Genomic DNA, 23,174 nt, shown 5'->3' with positions numbered 1-23,174 from the left:
TCCTCTGAGGCTGAGAGAATGTGACATGCACAAGCTTACTCAAACTGCTACCACACTGCACAAATAAAGCAATCTGACACCACTTTAATAGACAAGACTCAATGCTATGGAATTCTGGGATTCATAGTTTTGCGGGGCACCAGAGCTCTCTGACAGGGAAGGCTAAATAGCTCACAACACTTCAGATCTCAGAATTACATAGTTTTGAGTCAGGGCAGTTCAAGTGGCATCAAACTACTTTATTTCTGCAGTGTAGCAGCAGTCTCAGTGGGTTTCCCTGCCTGAGCGGGGGATTCAGATGCAAATTTGAGTCAGAACAAGGATAAACAATAAGGTATATCTCACCATTTATTATTAATTTAAATGTCAACCCTATCTAAAAATTGTTATATGCCTGCTTCAAATCAAGGGCTATCAACTGTATAATCCATTGGAAATTAAACATACTTGGACATGTCAATTAAGATATCTGTCCCATACCATTCAGTAACTCAAATAAGTCAAAGAGGAAATTAAGAAATTTTACAGCCAAGTCTTTTATTTCTCATTTGTCATTCTTCAAATAATCTTCTCACTGTTCATACATGCCAATCCTAATGACATTTGTTTCTTTAAGCAAATTAACATTACAATGACAGAAGGGTTTTCCTTTTTTTAAAAAAAGACCCTTATTGGACTTACAAAAGTTCATTAACCAAGAATTTCCAACTGGAATCCTTTTATTTTTGCCCTAATTCTGGAAGAACTTGAATAGACTCGCTGGCACATAAGTCTTTACAGAATGGGGCCCTTTGTTTTAGACAAGTAACAAAGTGAGGTAAGAACAGTCAACAAAAATCATCACACTGTGACAACAGAACTTTAGCATAAGAATTAGTCTCCTTTTGAGATGTGAAAATATCCCAACAATCATGCCAGCACAATTTATCAATGTGCAACTAATCAAAAGAGTAGAGCAATCATGATAAAATGTCATGTAAAGCTTTAGGATGAGAGGGAACTGGGTACTGTACAGCAGTTCCTTTTAATGTCTTTAATGTCCTTCTTTTTGTACATTCAGTCCTCATCCAAATGAAGTAGTCAAATGATATTACAAAAGAAATACTACCAACTCACAAATAGGGTGTTATTACTGCTACTGCACCACCTTGGCATGCAAGTAACTATGTAATCAAAGTGTAAACAGTGAAATGTCTTCCCCCTTCCTGAAATAAAATGAAAATAAAAATGCAGGTATAATAGTTTACATCATTTATATTTGTATAATTGTCTTCCTTACCACAACTCCACCACAGGTAAGAGTTTATACCTCAGTGGATACCTCCCATGCTGGCAAATCTGCAAACTAAGATCTGATGCTCTGCCCTTCATAGGACATTCTGGTAAGACTACTGGACTATGTAATCTGCCCATAACTAGATCTGAGTGCAGACCAGTCCCCCAACCCCCAAATTGTACACCTAAGTGCAAAAGAAGTGGCTTTAATTTCACTTCACTGTATTTCGTGTTTTCGGCATTTAAGGCCAGTGAGACAAACTATCACTGAGGTTAGCCTGCTGTTACCTTCTGCAAAAGTCTTCCTCACTAAACATAATCGGTCGGATCCAGGGATCCATGAATGGAGTTTCCCTCATGCTCAAAGGGCTATTTTGGAGGGGTAGGGGAAAATGAAAATCCTATCAATGAATAGTTGCTTTTGCTAGACTATAATTCTTGCAAATTACTTCTTCTGCAAATGGGAGGACTCTTCTCTCAGACAGAAAGGCTGCAATGGACACAGTTCTATCTAACGACAATAAAGTAGGGAAATGCTTGGTAGTTTGTTATTTTCTTTCAAATATTTAGACAATGATTTTCATTTAGCTTTTGGCTGCTATCTGGCAATTTGGTGACCCCAGTACAGAAAAGCCATTCCAAAAGCCCTGAGCAACAAAACTGCCTACAGACCATTGGAGAGTTTTAGAAAGGTTTGTGATTTAGGGTGCAGTGAATGTTTTAAGAGGAGAGATGAAAAACGATGAATGTTGAATTCTGTTGCTTGGAGGGGGAGGATTTTTAATAGCTGCGATAAAGGGGTCAGTGGTGGTCAGGGCAACATTCTTCTGCAATGATTTAAGCACTGGAGACTGGGGCTACAGTTTGCTGCAAACTTAGGTATGCTTAGGTCTATTGAAATCAATGGCCTTCATCGTCCTTAAATCTACACTTGACTTTGGCCTTCAATGTTATAGTAGTAACACAGAATCAAATGTGATATTGCACAGAATAAAGAGTCCTGAAATTTTGCAGACAGTCGATATAAAAAGAAAAAAGGAGTCTTGGCTGTTGGACAGGCTTTTCTACATTCAAATCAGCTCCGATAATGAGTTAGTTGGTTGGCATGGGAGACAGGCATGCACTCTTTCCTGTATTCCCCATCCTGAATTCTTATGAAGTAGAGCATTAAAGTCCACTTTTCATCCTGCTTCAACTTGGACTGCTGAAGGGTCCTTTGGAAGGCAGAAATTATTGATATGCATAAATCCAGATTTCTATTCATTGAAATATACATGTTCTGTTTTTTAAAATATTTCCCTCATTAAAATATAAGTTTTTGTTATATCTGCCTACCAACTAGTTTAAATTCTGCCTTCATATCTGGGCAATGATAATAATATTTATATCCCTAATAATGCCAGCTCCTGTTTTGTTTAAGTGTATGTTTCTTAATGCTGCTCAAGCTGAGAAACTGAAAAACCCATTACTTCTAGCAGTATAATGAATTCTTTAAAAGTATTTTAATTTTCAGTGATATATTTCCTTCCACATTATAAAACAATGTACAATCTTTCCCGAGGTTTCTCCCCCCCTCCTGATATGGAGAACAAGAAATATGGAGAAATATTTGTCTACCATAATGGATTTCAGAATCTTTTCCTGAAGTCCATCCATTATATTCACATTTGCCCTTCAGAATGCCCTACTTTGGGGGCACAGTGGGAAGAAGGTGTTAATCCATCCAAGACTGGTACAGCTTACCATCATTCTTACCGCCATCCAGAGGTTGCCTCCATAAAAACTGAGGCTGTAGTTTAGCTTACCATGGAAGCTCTCTTAAAAAGAAAAACAAAACATTACAGAATATACAAATGCTTTCATTTTATTTCAGACGCAAGTCCCTTGACGCGTTGAAAGGTGATGCTTTCGATTTCTGACTCCCAAACTCTTATCTTTACACTCTGAGGGCTTCTGCTGTGAAATGTCTATCAGGGCACTTGCAATCGCCAGTCCTGGAAGAGAAAAAGAGAGAGAGGAAGAACAAATTAACGCCTTGCTGTTAACACCTTAGTTTTCTCTCTCCTTCCATGACCATTGTTCTTTTCTAATACAACTTTGTTTTCTGAATGAGGAAGGCTCATAAGGCTGCTATGGTGGTTGGCCTAAAAAAGAGCTCTGAAAAACAATTTCATCCGAATCACTCTGGTATCATCAGTCAACCTTCTGGACTCATGGAGGTCTGTGCCTCTGCTTAGCAGAGCACTGCAGGGTCACTTGACCAGTCCCTCCCATTAGCATTTGAACAGAAATGAAGAGTTGGGGTAGGTCCCTGTTGGGATCCAAGCTTCTGCTCCCCACAATGCCACCTGTTGGCAGGAGGACCCTGGTCAAGTGAACCTGCAGTACCTTGCTTGGCAGCAGCACAGACCGCCATTGTTCTGGATGGCTGACCAGATTTTATGATGAGTTTTAGGGTCATTGGTGGTCGTGGCAACACTGCCATGATCACAAATGAGAATATGAAGCAGTTATGATATCCTAAGTTTAACTTGACTAAAGGTTGACCAAGAGGATGCCAGCTAATACAACAGCAGCAGCAACAACAACAACAACAACAAGTATATTGATTAGTCAGCTGACCGTAACAAAAAATGCACAATACAAATTACAAAATGCAAAATCTGAGTATCAGAATACATACCAAAATAAAACTCGGTCACATCTAAAAACTCATATAAAATTAAGTCAAAAATTAAGAGTTAATTGGATGCCAGCCAATAGTTGTAGATTTTTCTCATGCATTTTATCACCCTAACCTGTTCAATATAGTGATATTAATATGTGGCTTCCCAGCATGTGTGTATGTAGACAAACAGACTTATCTGCAAACCTGTACACCTTTTCGTACATGAAGAATATTCTCATATAGCAAAAGTTATTTTCATGTCGGAAAAATAGTCATATAGAAGACAAAAGCCAATATGTTCAAAGAATGTTTTATTACCAGTCAAAAGTCTGCTGCAATTAGTTTCAAAAGTGACTTATTATTTTTCAGAGTTACATAGTGGAAGCTCCCCTTTATTTAATTATAATTGTAAATGAAATAATTTAATTAGTGCCCATGCTGGCTGGGAGATTTGGGGAACTATAGTTTAAAGAAGTAATTTTTCTAACCTCTGGGGAAATTACAAATACAAAACCAATAGGCTGTTCAGGTGTCCTGTCTATAGAAAATATATTTTCTCTAGGCTTCTTTGTAGACAATCATCTTTGTAGACACCTTTGTAGATGGTAATGGGAGGTGGACATGGGGGATTCAATGCACCTTCGGGACCAGAATACTCATGGAGCAGCCTGGAGTATTCTGGCCAGTGTAGACCCTTTGTTGATTCATTTCACACATGATTCATTCATTCATTTCTTTGTTAATTCATTTCACACATGCACATTCATAATTTTACATAAAAAGTTTGCTGAAACATGTTGAACTGCTCTTATTTCCTTTATGTGGGAACCTATCCTTAATTTTCCCTTGTACTGTCTGTCCTTGGCATACGCGCCCTCGCCATATGTGGATTCCAGCTTATGTGGATGGCAAGTGGCAAGGGACAAAATGGGAGTGCGCCACCATTCAATTAAATGGGACTCCAGCATACATGAAATTTGCCTTATGCGGGGATGGTGGTGGTCCAGAATGGATCCCCTTCATATGGCAAGGGCAGACTGTAATTTCTGCCTCTGGTACCAGATTTTCTGTTTAAGAAGTAATTCCCAGGAACACAACAACTAGATTAACTGAGGTAGACCTGTATAAATGCCACTTCTTCAAGACTACAGCTACAGAATCTGTAGAATCAGGTCAAATTATGAGCATTGGATGTGCTTGATAGTAAATATGGATGTGGCACTTTTTCTTAGACATACTCAGACTATGATATAGTTGCATCAGAAAGACTTTCCCCATATTTTCCTTTTCCTAAAACATGACTTGCAGAGTGCTCTTGTTCCTCTTACTCTGCATAGCACTAGTATTCAGAAGGAGCTACGAATTTTCAATCTTACACTGCATACTGGGACATGCTAGCATGCTGTTAGAGTTCCATTAAAATCAGGCCACTCCAGAAGATCATTTTTCAAAATGTCACACAAATCATCTGATGAAATTCACTTACTGCGTTCTCTGGGCCCAACGTACTTCCTTGTTATCAAAGCAATACAATTAACTGGGGGAACAATTCATTATTTGAGACTGGCGATCTAAAAGAATTTCATTTACCAAGTCAAAATGATGCAGAGATGCTGCCAGAAAAGTAGAATTTACATCAAAATGTGACCAAAGAGTTGATAAATTGCAAACAAAATGCTGGGACTAAAATATGTACTATATGCTTTACTTTTACTTAATGGGCTTTTGTTTCTAAACAATTAGAATTAATATTATTGGTTGGAAATGTAAATCCTACCATTTGTCATTCCCTAGTTTCATGGCTTGTTTAATCCCTTCATGCATTCTCTCTTTAAAAAATATCTCCCACCTGAGCTGTTATTTCTTCTCCTTGTAGCAGGAGTAGGGTAGAATCAGTATGGTTCAACACCAAAGCACAGAAGCAGAATTAATGAGTCACCCACACAAGTCAAAAGCTGCTTTGTGATCTCAAGGGCTAGAAATTCATTGTCCATCTGGGGATGAGATCTGTCTAACTGGTTTTAACTTTACAAACCGTTTTTTAATCTGCATATGAACACAAAGCATAGTTTTTAATAAATACTTAGATGCAACAGGAAAAAGATCTGTCGACCCAGTAAGTTAGTTGCAATGCCATTAATTACTACTATTCATCATTGTTTTAATCCTCACCATCAACAACAATATCATCATACACTAAGAAAAAAGAAAAAAAACAATATTATCTTGGTTTTATGTATAAGAACTACACTCTTTCCTAAAGGCAATTTAATGGTAATAGTTGGTCCTTAAACAGCAAATGTCTAACCATAAAATTACTGGTGTGCAGATTTTTTTAAAAAAAACAACAATTATGCAGAACAATTAATAAGTATAGAAATAAAATGTACCACATCAAAGCAGATTGCCTTGCAAAGCGTGTGCAATTTAAGTATAAGTGCAGCACTTGAACAATAGGCCCCTGAAAGTGGGTTCATTCTGAGATAGCCTTCTTTTCCCCTCCCAAACTTTTGCAAAAGCAGGCAGTGCTATACATTTTAATTTTCCAGCAAAACAGCTTCATTAGGCGTGAAAGGTTAATTGCAGGCTTAAGTGCAATTCAGGGAACAGCACTGCGAGTCTGTGGTGAATAGAGCAGCCTGCTACAGAAGGCAGCATGCTATAAACTGTTTGCCCTGCTGAAATGTTTTACTACCTCATTTACTAACTGTCTTCTTTTACTGCTTGTATTTGTAGTTCTTTTAAACCTTTAATAGCTACAGTTTTATTTCACTGTAATCAGATTTAAATAGAAATACCCAGCCTGGGATGTTTAAATGACCCCTTCCCCCCACCTATTGTTGTATATAGCGACATACTAACTGACGTAAGGCCATATTATCTTCCAGGGTAAGAAACCATCATTTTAAACTTCACTCTTATTTGCTGCCTGGGAAATGTAAGCTTCCCTCTCTTCTCTTTTGTTCGTTTTAATTAAAAATTTATCACATTCACACTTTCTCCTTTGTTAAACAGAGGGGTGTTAAAGATGACCTGCTAGGTTTGGTTAGGAAGATAATTGGAATACATTTTCTCTCCTTTAAAGATACGTTATTGTAAAATACCATTCTGGATAGATAACATTATTAGATTAAATTTCAGGTCCGTTCTCATAGTTATGCAGAAAGTGAACATTCATAATACGTAACATACTGTAATAAAGATATATTAGTGTAGATTTTTTAAAAAGTGCTTAACAAAAATTAAAGAAATTCACCGTAATGTAATTTTAAAAATTATAAATAAACAAATAACTTCCCTTGTGGAAGTGGAAAAGAGAAAAGATGGTCTTTCACTGCCCTCTAAAACCTAAGCATCAACCATCAGCATTAGTGCAATTTTCTTTGTTGGTTTTCCTAAAACCAGCTGTCACAGTCCAGTAACAGTGGAGTAAATGCAGGGCATTAGAGCAGTGAACTCATTATTCAGTATATTACTATCAGAGATCATGGTGCCTATGAATGTTAATGCTAATGATTCCAAACAGTTTTAAAATGTACTGAGAAAATGATGGGAATTAGAATGGCTAATCTGTGGTTAACACAGATCACCATAGAGCTCAATGAGTACATCTCCATCCTTATCTCATCAGCTCTATTCAGAATTACACACTGGTCATCTTTTTTTTATCAGGTCCTGTCATTTATTATCATCATTTCTGTGTACCAGAGCACTCTGTGGACACATGTGAAAATATTCTGGTTCATCAACTCTGAGCCATTTATAACAAACAGGGTGAGCGCTACATTAATGTGATGCCATTGGTGCCTACTCTTGCTAACTTTTATTTACAGACATTAATGTAGCTTACAGTCATTACTCAGAGAGAGGACATTTACAGAATCTATCATAAACTGTTATATTCAAAACAGGCACTATTTTGAATATAACTTTCTCCTCTGAAATGTTTGTATCCACTGACATAGCACCGAAAGTACCTCATATAAAGCATCGCTGTTCTTAATTTTTATTCATTTCATCTGAGTTTATCTTAATAAAAAAGAACTGAGTTTATCTTATTAAAATGAACTGAGGTGGTTCTGTGTCTCCTTATTTTGCATCTTCTTTTGGCTCTTCCTCTCTTCATGGCTTCAACTGTAACTATGGATGACTCTTTCCTTAATTTCATCTGTCTCCTTTGAATGCCTTCTCTTTCATTTCTCTTCCAGCTCTGCCTTGTTCTCTTTGTTCCCATTGTCCACCTCCTTCTACTTTGTGTCATCTTACTTAGGTTTCTGCTTTCTCTATCCCTCCTTTCCATAAAACCTCTCTCCATTTTTACTGTTGTTTTTAAAGTTACCACATGGAAAACAATTATCATAAGGAATGAAATAAAAATTTACACATTGTAAGCAGGTCAGTGTTATTTCCTTTTATGGGACAAAAATCTTGTTCCCTAGAACTCCTTTATCCTGGGCAAAAACACTGTAACTCAACTACGTGGAAGTGGCTATAACCACATCTACCATTACCAAGTGTTTAACCCAACAAAAATTTTCTGTCCTAGAGGTAATTAGAATGATAACCTACGTGTCTTGAAATAACCTTTTGGAAATAAATTTGGAAAGCTAAATTGATCTGTGCTTAGAAGCTTCCTAACAGCAACAGCTCTTAAAAATCCAGTTACACAGACTTCTTATTTAGCACTGATACTTCACATGCATGGTAGATTTTTCCCCCACTCAAATAATCTGTTTTCCTTTTAAACTGTGTATTTACTCATTAACAGAGTATCAATTAATCATAGGAAAATGTACCTCTACATTCAAAATGCTGTTTGTCATTCTGATTTGTTTTCCAGAAACTTCTTACTCATTGAGTTGGGACATCATAAACATATACTGCAATAGGGAACATCATACACAAATTTTGTGTCATCTTCAAGGAAGAGGAACAAGTCCCACTATGGAACATATGTACCTTACTGAAAAGAATGAAGCCTCTGTAAGATTAATATTTTGTAGACAGATCAGTCATAACACATCAGTAGAAAGCAGGTCATAACTAGGAAGTTATAGTTCCACATGCAGTAATCTTAAATCCCATAACTGTCAATTTTTTTCCAAAATGATCAGTGTGAGAACACACACACACACACACACACACACACACACACACACACACACTAATGTTTTAATTCACAATCGAAGCACAGCTAAGGACTTCTAGTTTCATAATTATGAATGGTTTAGGAAAAATACATTAGCTGAAAATGAGGGTGGGCTACTATTTTACTAACTAAAAAAAATAGAAGCATAATTTATTTAAATAAAGGTAAATGCAAACAGGAGACTTTGTTGTCACATCATTTAGATTTGTACATCCCTTATGACTATGCTTTGGAACAGATGCTTTTTTATAAACTCAGAAAACTAGAACGCTTATCAACTATTTACAGTTCGTAGTATAATCTCCTTTAATCCTTGTTTTAGCCTGGAAATCTCCTTCTGTTGTTATCCCACATGCCAGTCAGAATGAGCTGTTGACAGAGAAATGTCACACACATCAAACAAATGACAGTCCTTGAAACTAGGTCTTCATTTTAGTGAAACCTTTCACACTTACATTTTCAATTTTACCTGTTCCATTGGGAATCAAAACCTTGCTAAAATATATATCCTGCCTGTTGTATGGAGCATTGATTTGTGAAAATATATCCTGTTGGGGACAATTTAGCTTCAGCTCCTCATATCAAATGTGATATATATATATATATATATATATATATATATATATATATATGTGTGTGTGTGTGTGTGTGTGTGTGTGTGTGTGTATTGCTGTGAGTGTGTATGAAGGTATAAAATTGTACCTATAAGCTACTATAAGCTAAGTACATTGGGAGGCACTGGGCAGGGAAAACACTCTCTACTTCCAAGTGCTATACAAATTAACACTATTAATAAAATAGGAGAACAATAGGATCATCCACATTGCTTTAAATGCCTGAGAACTTGGTAATACTTTTGGTATTTGCTGCTTATTTTTTGTTTTGTCCCTGCCTCCCCCCCCCCCCCCCAAATATGGAATTAAATATACTCTTTTCCAACACCAATCTTTGATGTTGTCCCACACAAAATCCTGCAGTTTCCAGAGAGTCACGGTGTCTCATTCTTACTTCAAATAGATGCCATATAATAGGGAAAACCTGCTCAATCTGAATCATGATCAAAGCATCACTATCTTTGCTGTTGATATCCTGGCTGGGCATGACAGCCTCCTGATAACAGCTTAGAAAAGGAAAGAGAAACAGATTAGAGATATAAAACGTTTCATTTGTTTTTGCCTCAGATTCTTCTTGGTTCCTTGTTACAATGTATTCCTGTCAAAATTCTTCACTCTTTGTTCAAGACTTCTCCACGCCCCTCACTTTGCCCCCTCTCCATGGCAGATTCCAGCTATCTACTAGGCTTGCCCTATCATTAGGTACTATGAGCCCATTACAAATTGTCTTGCATCTTCTAAGATTCCCTGTTGGCTGTGGTGGAAGATGCCTGACCATCATCAGTATTGAAGAATGATTAATGTGCCAATTTAATTTGCTATAGTGTAAAATGGGGGGCACTTTGTGCTTCACTGCAGTCATCAACATGTCTTGGGACAGCCTTGCTAGTCTTCAGCAGTGGCCCACAGAAGAGTGATGCTGCTATTCCAAGTCTCTGTCACCTCATATGTTACCTTTGTTAAGGCCACTTCCTGAAAGTCTAAATCAAGAGTTGTGCTAGGACTCAGGAGTAAATACACAGAGTGCAGAGAAAACTATGGCCTGTTACAGACAGCCAAAATAAAGCTGCTTCGAGTCACAGTGGAGGTATGGTGTTTCAATGATGCATGCATCCTAAGAGTCCAGAAGCCACACCAAAGCCACGCTCCAGTTCTTAGGACTGGAGTGTGGCTTTGGTGTGACTTCTGGACTCTTAGGACGCATGCATCATTGAAACACCATACCTCCACTGTGACTTGAAGCAGCTTTATTTTGGCTGTCTGTAACAGGCCTATAGCTGTTATAGACTTATAAAACTTTTGCTACCAAGCAATCCACTGATATATAACAATAAGGAAGTAATGATCATTGTAATAAAATAATAATAAATAAAAATTTTATTTCTATACCGCCCTTCTATATAATCAGGGTGGTGTACAACATTGTAATAAAATAATAATAAATAAAAATTTTATTTCTATACCGCCCTTCTATATAATCAGGGTGGTGTACAACATTATAAAACATCCATACAGCGTATACAATTAAAAAATTAAAATACAACAATACAAAACATTAAAACAATCTAACCAGCTTGCCACTGCTGGCAGAGGGAGGGGGGAGAACTAATTGGGGCATACGTCAGGGAATGCTAACCTGAACAGAAAAGTTTTAAGCCCCTTTTTAAACTGGGCCAGGGAGGTGGCCGAGCGGAGCTCATTGGGCAGAGAATTCCAGAGGGTCGGGGCCGAGATGGTGAAGGCTCTCCTAGACGTGGAGGCTAACCTGGCCCCTGGGACCCTCAATAACTGCTGCCCAGATGTTCTGAGAGGGTGGGGCGGATTGTATGGGGAGAGGAGGTCCTCAAGGTATCCTGGACCCAAGCCATTTAGGGCTTTATAGGTAATAACCAGCACCTTGTATTGCGCCCGGAAGCGAATAGGCAGCCAGTGCAGGTCTTTGAGCACTGGTGTTATATGGCTGGCTCTGGATATGCCAGTAACCAGTCTGGCTGCCATATTTTGCACTAATTGTAGCTTCCGGGTATGGTACAAGGGCTGCCCCATGTACAGTGCACTGCAGAAGTCCAAACGAGAGGTTACCAAAGCGTGTACTACCGTTTCAAGGTGCCCCCGGTCCAGGAAGGGACGCAGCTGGCGAATCAGCCAAAGCTGATAACAGGTGCTCCTGACTGTCGCGTCCACCTGAGCTGTAAGGTGGAGGGACGAGTCAAGGAGCACCCCCAGACTGCGTACCGAGTCCTTCACGGGAAGCGTGATCCCGTTCAGAACAGATGGAACCACCGCCATCCCTGGGCCGGGGGAACCTATCACGAGCACCTCCATTTTCTCTGGATTCAGACTGAGTCGGTTTTCCCTCATCCAGCCCATTACCGACTCCAGACAGGCCACGAGAGGAGAGATGCCATCCTCAGTCACTGCATCAGTCGGAGACATAGAGAAAACTATTTGGGTGTCATCAGCGTACTGATAACCCCGCGCCCCATGTCTCCGGATGATCTCTCCCAGTGGTTTCATGTAAATGTTGAAAGCATGGGAGACAGAATGGCTCCTTGAGGGACCCCAGATGTAAGGGCCCTCTTATCGGAGCACACGTCTCCCAGCTGCACCATCTGGAACCTCCCAGAGAGGTAGGACCAGAACCACTGGAGCGCAGTGCCCCCGATTCCCACCTCTGCCAGGCGCTCCAGAAGGATACCATTTCCTGTATTGCTATGTACTGTATATGTATTATCCTACTTGTGAGTATGTATTTTCCCTGGATAATGATTAACCTTCCATTTTGGAGCCAAGCCCTCCCTCCAGTCCATCTGCCTTGGTCCAGGCCTCGGAGGTAGAGAGGAACTGCTGGACCTCTTACCCTTTCCCGTCACCACTCCCTTCTCCTTCTGTGTCATGTCTTTTTAGATTGTAAGCCTGAGGGCAGGGAACCGTCTAACTAAAAAGATTGCATGTACAGCGCTGTGTAAATTTACAGCGCTTCATAAATAAAGGTTAATAATAATAATAATAATGGTCTATGGTATCGAAAGCCGCTGAGATGTCCAAGAGCACCAACAGGGACACGCTTCCCCTGTCGATGCCCAGACGGAGATCATCGACCAAGGCAACCATGGCAGTCTCAACCCCGTAACCCGCCCAAAAGCCAGTTTGAAATGGGTCCAGATAATCCGTTTCGTCCAAGATCGATTGAAGCTGGATTGCAACCTTCAATCGATCTTGGACGAAACGGATTATCTTGTATCGTGAGGTGTGAGTGTGTGTCACCACTGTACATCAACTTGAGGGCCTTGGTGGGCTGAGAAGTGAGACATAAATTCAAAATAAATAAATAAATAAATAAATAAATAAATAAAATAAAATAAAATAAAATAAAATAAAATGAGGGAAAAAAGCATGCAAAACCCAAGCAGGAATGCATATCTGCGGACCATATGTAAAGTCACATTACAAATTCATGTGTTGCATACTACTGAGAAATGTAACCATTTTACAAACATTATTTAAAAACAAAAAAGCTTTTCACTTTTACAGATAGTAGGCACTGAGGTTGAATGAGCCCAGTTTGGAGGAAAAGGAATGAATCCATAATAGAGAACTCAAACAATAACCCAAGCATGTGAGTAAAACTACAGGTTTCAAATAAAATGAATCCATGGAGAGAATTCAGAATATGCACAAACCAGATTGGAAATGGTCAGGTGCCATCTTGGTCACCCTCAAAGTGCTTAGGGCTATTTCTAGTAAAACTGGGTCGCATTTTCTGACACCCGACTTCTGCTTAGGGTAAAGAACAAAAACAAAAACACTTTTTTGGGAAAGAATAGGAAGGCCATGCTCAATTGTTTCATGGGGTGTGATTTCACACAGGAGATTTATGGGAAAAGATGCTCATCATTGGCAAACAAGACAATGAGCTTAAAGTAGGATCTAGAAAGTACATACCTCTCAAGGGCATTTTTGAAGATCGTACAGATCTCTTAAATTAATTTTCATTCATTTTTTAAATAATGGCCCCATGCTAACTACAAGAGTTTATCCATTCCCTGCTCCATTCTTTCCCTAAAACCAAATCTTAGTCTTAGCAGGAAAATACAGTTTGGATATCCACAGAACTCATTGCCTGATCTACTTACTTGCCAAATACACGAATGTGCCAAGTAAAACGAGGTAGAAGTTAAAACAACTTTTACCTCCCTCACCTAGCCATGCAGGGGCAGATACCCTCAAATCCAGAGCTTGGAGGCAACTTATTATGAATGATAAATTGTATGGAATTAATCCCACCTCCAATAAATATCCTAAAGACACCACATCCCATCTTATCTTGGAAGCAAAGCCCTGGTTTGTACTTGGGTGGGAGAACACCAGTGAAAATGACCTCTCAGTATTCATTGTCTAAGAAAAGCCTATGAAATTAATGAGGCTGCCTTATGTTGACAGGCAACTTGAAGGTACAAGTACACAAACACAATACAACTACATTAGATCAAAAGTGTAATTCAGCAAGGGATAACTTCATTCCTTTTGCAGGGTAACTCTAACTTTTATTATTTTTAATTAGTTTACTGGCCTGACTAAAGGGTGGAAGAGGAATAAATATCACATGGGAAGGCAAAACAGGATAGATGGTAGGAGATGTGTTTGGTACCACAGAGCAGTGACTTGCAGCATTTTGTAAAGAGTAACTAGAAATAATTAGTTTTGCTAATTGGGAAAACTGAAAATAGGTACTTTAAATTGTAACTGTAATAGTAACTGAGTACTTTGGGGCGTCAGAATGATAACTATAACTAATTGAGTTTTAAAAGTAACACTCCAGATCCTGTTAAAAACATTCATGTTGACATGTTTCCAGGTTGTTGGAAACTTTAACCTCAACTCACTTTTAGAGACAGGCACGCTTGAGGAAATAGGATGTAATGGTGTAGAAAGATCCCTGAGGGGTAAGATGCAGAATGCAAGGAGTTAGTGTGCGGCTGAAGGAAATGAAAGCGAACTGAGAACTTTCAGGGTTACGGTTATGAATCATTTTTATTTGCCTTGCTTGTTTTCTGCCTTACAAGGAGAAATTCCTTGGTGGTTTGAATGATGATTCCTTGGCATCTCTAAGGCCTGTGTTACCTGAAACCTCTGTTCAGGGATAAATGCAATCTAATTAGCACAGCCAGTTCCAGCTTTTACACAAAAGAACAGCAGACTGAGCCTAGTTAGCAGCCACTAGCCTAGACACGTCACAGAATCTATAGTCATTTTCTATTTGTCCCCAGAAATTATATCGGAAGAAAAAGATGCTTTTCTAAACACTGCGTTCAATACTGTAACAACGAGTTGACCCACCACTGTCATTTTACATGCTCTCAATGTTTTCATTTCTCTTGGGCAGAGATGGTTTCTCTGAACTCCACTCTCATTGTATCTTCAAATGGACTGGGTTCAGTCACATACTTTTGAAAGAGGCTGCACTATGGAACTGCTGTAGTTTATATTCCACAGCTATCTTCTGCCAGACTGTCCACAGTCATTAGATATTTCCTTTAACTTTCTTTCTCACATGGAACCAATTAAGCCAAATATTCTCTAGTTATTTGGTATCCAAATCAATAATGCAATTAAATATTCAGAGGATTCCTGATGCTGTTGCTAGCAATCATTCTGACAAATAAACGATCTCTGGATTTTAATTCAGGATTTAGTCAACCAGTTCTCTGAATTTTGAAAGCAGATTACTCTGTGACACCTCAAGTTTTCCAAACATTTGTGATGCTCGGCTACTCAGGATTATCTGCAGTACACCCATTAATGTCTGATACTATGGAGAACGAAAAAGGGTTGAGGGGAGAGAGGGAGAAGCAACGGAATAATACTCTCTTTTGAAATGTGGCCAGTCCATTAGCCAAACTGGCTCAGTCTCACTGGGCACACTGATTTTATTAAGTCCAACTCAACTGACTAACTTGAGTCACAAGAATATTTTCTTTCTAACAAAATGATGTAGAAGGGGAAATATTACAAAAATGTATACTTGTGGCCCCCATATTGACAATGTACAAAGGACACTTTGTTTCGGGTAAATGAGACGGCCTGTTACAGGCTGTCAAAATAAAGCTGCTTCGGGTCTCTTTGGAGGTATGCTATTTAAATGATGCATGCATCCTAGGAATCCGGAAGCTGCACCAAAAGCTGCACTCCAGTGCTTAGGAATGGAGTGTGGCTTTGGTGCGACCTCCAGACTCTTAGGACCCATGCATCATTTATATAGCATACCTCCAAAGAGAGCCGAAGCAGCTTTATTTTGGCAGTCTGTAACAGGCCATTACTTTTGATAAGTGAGTTTTCTCCATTACCTGCTGTATCATATTATATATTCAATGTAATATAATTCCAAGTGACCAAATACCTCTGATCTATATCCTGATTTACCAACCACAATTTTATCATCCAATACAGATTTTTTAAAGTTTTATTTTTTTTTCAAATCGTCTTCATTCCAGTTGTATAACAGTACAACATTTTGTTGCTCTGCAAACTGCAAAGTTGAGCTGATATGATAATTTCGATCAGGAGAACTTCCCCCTTTACTTCACCATAGTGCCTTGCTTTGATATATGTGGTGAAAGCTATTTCCCCCATTTTCGTAATGACAACTTAAACTTAAACAAATGGAGTTGACCAGACCAGCCATTATAATGGTAGAAGAGACAGAAAGAAACAAGGAGAAAGAGAATGACCGTGATACATGTTAGCACACAACTTTGACTGCATGCTGATCCTGAGACAAGAAGAGGGTGGACAACTTTTACTATGGAAATATTCTGGGTATTCATTCACTTGATGTGAAGCATTTCCTACCGAAGGAAAAATAATATGAAAGAAGCAACTGATTTGTTCAGTAGCTCTCCATATGTACTACGAGTCCAAAGACTGGACTAATTTATTCTGTTTTGTTAAGGAGAATGAAGACACAGGCTGTTTCTTTCATTCTAGCTTTATTGCAGAAGACAGGAAGACAGGCAGACAAGAAGAAGAAACAAAACAAAAATGTGTGAAGGATTCTGATTAGTATTTCAAAATTATCTAGTATGATTTTGTTAATGTATCAGTGTGTATCTTGTCAGATGCCTTGGAAGGATCTATATCCTGAAAGGCAGGATGTACGTAGAGAGCTGAAATACACATGGTGGTAATGAATGGATACATACATACATACATACATGCATACATACATTTTCCTCAACATACATTTGTCTTAGCAGTTCTTCCTCCCCCTGCTTCATCCATCCTTGTATCTGTGAGAAAAATCTACTGTAGCACCAATGCACAAGGAAGGAGGAGATCCATGGGGACAGCTTATTAAGAGCACAAAAACCCCTCACTCTATATTTTAGAAAATGAAATTTGATGTGGTGGCTTTCTATGACAGTTTTAAAAAAGACTACAGCTTTCTCATCCAAGGCAACATCTGGGTACTAGGCATGTGTGAGCAATCAGCAGAGATGGGGAGAGGGCTCTTGTCCCCTCATATGACCCCGGAGAACCTCATTCCCAGTTGACATTCCATTACACTTCTTCATATACTGTTTAGGGCTATATTTTTGGCCCCCAAATAGCCAAGAGCATTCCAACATCTGGGCATTTCTGACCATTTGTGAGCCTCTAACACCTTTTATGGCTTCTCCAGGCCACACTTGGCCAACTCAACACAAACATTTTCTAACATAAGATTAAGATGTGTGGATCCTATTCTGAAGAAGAACACTACACTTCAGTACAGACCACTGAAAATATTTTGTTCTTTATCCTTAAACAGTTATTTTGCATGTACTGTCATTATTTGGGTTTCTATCATTTATTGTTTTATTTGTTGCTTTCAAGTTTTACTGTTTTTAAGAAACTGTATGCAACTCTGAACATAGTTGTGTCAAGGCTATTCATAAATGTTAAAAGTAATAAGTAATACTGTTCATCCTTGAAATTGATATTTTTCTCTAGAACCTGCTTCAAGAATTCAAGCTATCCCAATATATCATAGGCCACACAGTCTATGGCATTTTCAAAGTAGCATACAATGTAATGTGACTACGCTCTCTTCCTTACAAATGGTTCTAGGGGAAATTGGTGTACTGAATCATCTGTGGATTACACCTTGGAGAAGTGACCCTTATAATCATGGCTGGAAGACAGAGTTAGCATTGTACTGCAATACTTAATGAAATCTCCAACTGCAACAAGGAAGATACATTCTAAGTAGGTGTTGGAACTAAATCAGGTTAGTCATGACTTCATTTCCAAGGGAACTAAATAAAACTAACATAAATCAGGATCTAATCCTGGGAAATATATTTAATTAACCACAGTAGATTCCATTCCACTGTACAGAACCCACTAAATTGGCAACTTTTTTGGCCTTTCTTGATCATATGGATTTTCCTGGCTGCTTTTCTCAAGAGTGGTGTACAAAAAGAGGGATGAACCAATATAATTTGCCTCTATACCGACTTCCACAATCTGAGATCCATTTCCACAGAAAATGTGCTCTTCCTTCATGAGTTGACTAATGTCAATATTGACAAAACAAACAGAGGGCAAAACATAAACAGGCCTGCTGTCTATTCTAGTCCATTTTCCCCAGATATGCACTTCCCATACCTCTCACAGCGGATGTTGCCTGGCATCAATAAAGCATAAGAATTAGAAAATAATAGGATGTGAACAATTCAGTATTTAAGAGCAGTCCACATTTGAATGCTTGCTTCTGCTTTGGGGATTATTTTCAAGAGATATTGATTTCACAACATATTACACAACCATACTACTCTGTGCTCTTGGGAAGGCTAAAAACATTCTCTGCTTAGCATTTCAAATAGTGTCCTAATTTAAATGAGATTTCAATTTTAATGTTTCTTTCTTCAGACTTTTTCATTTGCAGTAGTGCAGTCTTTCAATCCCTTATTAGCCCAAGTACACAAAAGAGGGAAGATGTGCTTGGTGATAATAATAAACACTGAAGGTTAACATACAACCTCACATACTCAAGAAACTCAATGCATATAAACTGATTTATTGTCTCTCGTCCTACTTCAAAGATGATGGACCATGCTGCTACATACTGTTAAAAACTGTTAAATTTACATGATATACCTATAAAATGTCCAGTTCTTACATTACTGTGGCATAACATTTTAAGAACCCTCTGATGTAACCAAACTAAATTGTATATTAATTATGTATATTTTAGAGCAAATACAGTATGCCCTTTCTTTATGCAGGGGATCTGTTCCGGACTCCCCCGCATAAAGCGAATTCTGCCTATGCTCGAGCCCCATTTAAATGAATGCACACACCATGGGTGTACACCCCATTGTTCCTTATGGGAGGCACCCATCCCATCTCCCCATGAGGCTTTCAGCATATGCTGAAAGCTGTGTAAAGTGCGCCCACGTATGACACGAGCACACTGTACTAATTATTTTCCCAATAAATTTACACTGAAGCCCTGTGGAGATATTTGCCTCAATGAACATACAATACCAAATGGTATGTGTGTGTTTGTTGGGGTGTTTGTATATACTGACTTTTATGTGTTCAAGGTACCATCAGCATAAAGACCTGCACATTTTGTCACCCATCACCATTGAAGTTTACCGCACTGAGGATAAAATGTTCCCCGATGCGTTACAACGGGCACGAGCAGGGCTACGCACGGAGTGTGATGGGAACCCGATGGGGCCCAGAACACTAGTTTACTGCACAGGGAACACCGCCGCTGCCACCGAGCGTTCCCATCGCGTTCCCATCGGGTTCCAGAGGGCGCCATTGGACGCCATTTCTGGGAACTGTTTTGAAACAGTTCCCAGAAATGGCACCCTCTGGAACCCGATGGGAACGCTCGATGGCAGCGGCGGTGTTCCCTGTGCAGTAAACTAGTGTTCTGAGCCCAATTGGGTTCCCATCATGCTCCGTGTGCGGCCCCGCTCGTGCCCATTGTAACGCATCGGGGAACGTTTTATCCCCGGTGCGGTAAACTTCATCGTCTAGCTTGGGTAGGGTAGACAGGATTTGTAGCACAACATTACTCGGAGGGTCATGTATTGCCATGGCTACTCTCTAGCTTCTGTTTCCTCCTTCTTCCTCATCACTATGTTAAATGCCTTGAACCTACACACTATTTTGGGGGTGGGCAACAGGGGGCATACCAGCTCCTCAAACAGAAATTCTGCTTTTGTAAAATCCATTGGTGTCACTGAAGTTGATGTCGCCCGGTGTGTATGTGTGTGAACTGCTTGCCCTCCCTGCTCCCTGGCCACTCAGTCTCCTAGCCACTGCTGAGGGAGTGGGGTGGGGGGGTGCAGTGGCCTCCAGAGTAATCAATCAAAGTCTGAGCAGCCAAATCGGTCTCTGAAGGAACCCTCCCTGGAAAGGCCTTCAGAGTCCAGCATGAAGGCAAAATTCACTCGAGGGGAGGGGAGGTGAGCAGCACTGCAGCCTCCGGAGAACTCATTTAGGGTCCAAGGTGGCTGCTTGGCAAGTGGGAAAGGGAGCTGACACTCTTGCTTGCTTGCCCAGTAGCTGCATCAGTCCTTCCAGGTGTAGCATCCCACCAGGTGACACCCCTCTTTGGGGAGCAGTCTGCACCCCTTAGTGACACTCCTGATGAAATCCTCGAGGGACAGAACAGGATGTGGGAATGCTATTTATTTTCATGCAAAACAGCCACACCTGGAAACCCATAGAAATGAAAACTGTTATTGTTGCTCATTTTTCATGGAGCGGGGGGGGGGGAGGGGGGAGGAAGGATGCTTCAGATGTGTTTGGCAAGGACCCAGAAGATGTAAAATTTCCCTGGAGCCACATGTGACCAAACATTCCCACTGTTGCTTGAATAATCAGACCATTAAAGCCCATCATGTCAGCATTGTGGCATCCCACATTTGAAGCTTCACATTTGTCTCCCAGCAGCTGCCAAGCTACTGTGGCCACTCAGAGGCAAGGGGAAGGGAAGGGGGGGTAATAAAGTATCAAAGAAAATTCTCACTCATCTTGAGGGGAAGAAAAACAAAGCCATCCTTCATCCAGCAGAATGACTTTGGTATCCCCCCCTTGCAGAGATAGGCTGCTGCTTGGTTGCCTGAGTCATTATTCCTCCCTGTCCTCCCCACTTCCTGTGATAAATACCTACAGCAGCCTTGGGTAATGTGTAAGGGGTTAGTGGGTAGTTCCTGTCCAAATGTACCCTAGATTATGTGTGCCAATGTCATCCTTTATGTTTGTTAAACCACACCAAAAGGTATCAGTCATGTCACAGTAGAATGGCCTTTACTGGCAATGTGGTACATCTTGTAATTAGTACATTGTTAGCACATTATAAAAAAAGCTTTATGCTGTCGTCCCATATGCTAATTTTAGCAGCTCTGTAGTTTCTAGCTTTCTCCAACTAGAGAAAGAACTATCTTATCTAAAAGGTGATACACATGTGACGCATCTTTTGATGTTACAATTCAGAGGCCATCTTCTTTGTATAAAGCAACCCAACCTGTGCAGAGATTCTGATTCCATGGATTCAATCATCCATGGCTTAAAAATATTTTTTAAAAAGAAATTCCCCCAAAAGCAAATATTAATTTTGCCATTTTGTATAAGGGATATCTTTTTACTTTGCCACTGTGTACAATGGGAGTTGAGGAGCCACACATTTTGGTATCCATAGCAGGTCCTGGAACCAAATTCCAGTCGATACCAAGGGCCTACTGTGGTCTGATTTCTGATTTCCATTTTAATAATAATAATAATAATAATAATAATAATAATAATAATAATAATTTGCATCTCACCTCTCCCTGTATTGGATCGTATTTGTATCAAGATACCTAACATAGGTACTGATAACTAAATGCCTTAAAACACATCTCTTATAAAGTCTGAATCGCACATGTAGGTAAAATATGGCACATGTGTCTTATTATCTTGACAGAGATAATAAGGCAAGAATAAGACACTCACTGATCAGTAGTTTAAAAGGGTGTCCTCTAAATTTTATATATGTTTACCCTTCACATTGAAATGAGGCATATGAATTATGTACACAGGTATTGAAATACAAAATTTCAACTGAATACGAGCCCTAAAGCAATTCAGAAACTAAGTCTAGAAACCCACCACCACCCAATGAAATATAGCATAATGAATAAGCTTTTATTCTAAATATGAAAGTATCTTGGAACTTGACATGAAAAGCTGCAATATTTATAATTTTTGAATCACAGGGGACAAACCAAAGAAAACTAAAGCAGGAAAGGTTTTTATTTGTGAATTGGTATTATGTTCTTGTCCCTTGTGTTACCAGAATGATAAATGCCTTTCTTTATGAAGAAAATAAATGCTTTCATGCTAACAGCCACTTCAGTATATTCATGTCATTCCTTCTTTCCTCCAAGATATTTTTAAAAGTCATTCTGCAAGCTGAGTCCATATAGACTTTTTATTCAAATCCCTTAGAAATGGGAATGACTTAAGTTTTCTAATTATCACTGTTATATTGTCTGTGCAAACTTGCACATTTTGATTCCTTATCAATAAGACCAAATGAACTAATGCCATCCTTTTCAATAGGTTGATGTGAAGAACTGACTCTGAAACTGTCAACAGGCCCTGCATGTAATGACCTTTGCAGTGGGCCCCCAGCCATAAAGTTTGGTATCTGTCCACACCAACACTTTTTTTTCTGAGGGACAAAAGAGTGCCACTAGTTGATAGGCTCATCTTTCAGCTACCACTTCAGATCTTTCAGACTATTCTGAGGGACTGCTTATATGAAATGCCTTTTCCTTATTATTGTCAACAGGAAATTTTGGCGGGACCTGGTATAAAACCTCACACAAGGAATCAAATGAATTCTTGATGTTAATACACCTTTTTCTAATTATCCTGAAGTCCAGGTGTATGCATTGGCACCACTAGGTGGGTGTGGACAGCACCAGGTGAAACTCCAGAAGAGGGTTGATGTGCCATTTTACTCATGAGTAGAGTGGCAGTGAGGTGAGGGCGTGTGCCCTTTTTGTCCCGCCCCCAGAAGCCCTGCCCTTGCATTGTGCGACACCGCAGGCACTGATGCCACTGGGTATATGTACAACATAGGATATAACATGTAGAATCTCTCTCCTCCAAACAGATGTGCTGAATAAAATGAGAGTTCTATCCTAAGATCCTTTTCAGCATCACAAAGATAACTGAAAAGAAAATCTTTGAATCATACAAGTTTGCACATTACTGTACTGCCAAAAACAGGCACCACTGACCCATGCTGCACACCATGTTATAGAAGCATCTCAGTAAATTTTAATGAACTGCTAACCGCTAACCATGCTAGCAGCCTTTCTAAGAATCAGTTAAAACCTAAAAGGTTCCCAGTGAAGAACCCTCTAGAGTTTCTAGACCAAACCCAGGCTGGTTTTGGCTGCTGTTGAGCACT

The 23,174-nt window shown here is 39.4% G+C and overlaps 1 protein-coding gene across 3 annotated transcripts in view; it reads right to left on the bottom strand.

Moving 5' to 3' along the window:
* Positions 1 to 532: 532 nt before the first annotated feature.
* The window catches only part of ATRNL1 (attractin like 1), a 686,837-nt gene continuing 664,195 nt past the window's right edge, over positions 533 to 23,174 (bottom strand). For all 3 annotated transcript variants that reach the window (XM_089509984.1, XM_089509985.1, XM_089509986.1), the window contains one exon: positions 533 to 3,269. In XM_089509984.1, the coding sequence (XP_089366110.1) occupies positions 3,145 to 3,269 (125 nt within the window). In that variant the 3' untranslated portion in view covers positions 533 to 3,144. The remainder of the gene's footprint in view (positions 3,270 to 23,174) is intronic.

The sequence above is a fragment of the Sceloporus occidentalis genome, unplaced genomic scaffold (genome assembly GCF_023333645.1).
Source record: "Sceloporus occidentalis isolate IW3139 unplaced genomic scaffold, rSceOcc1.0.p SCAF_2, whole genome shotgun sequence".
In the NCBI taxonomy this organism is placed as follows: domain Eukaryota; kingdom Metazoa; phylum Chordata; class Lepidosauria; order Squamata; family Phrynosomatidae; genus Sceloporus; species Sceloporus occidentalis.
The sequence above is the reverse complement of the archived record's forward strand: the minus strand, read 5'-3'. Positions and strand labels throughout refer to the sequence as shown.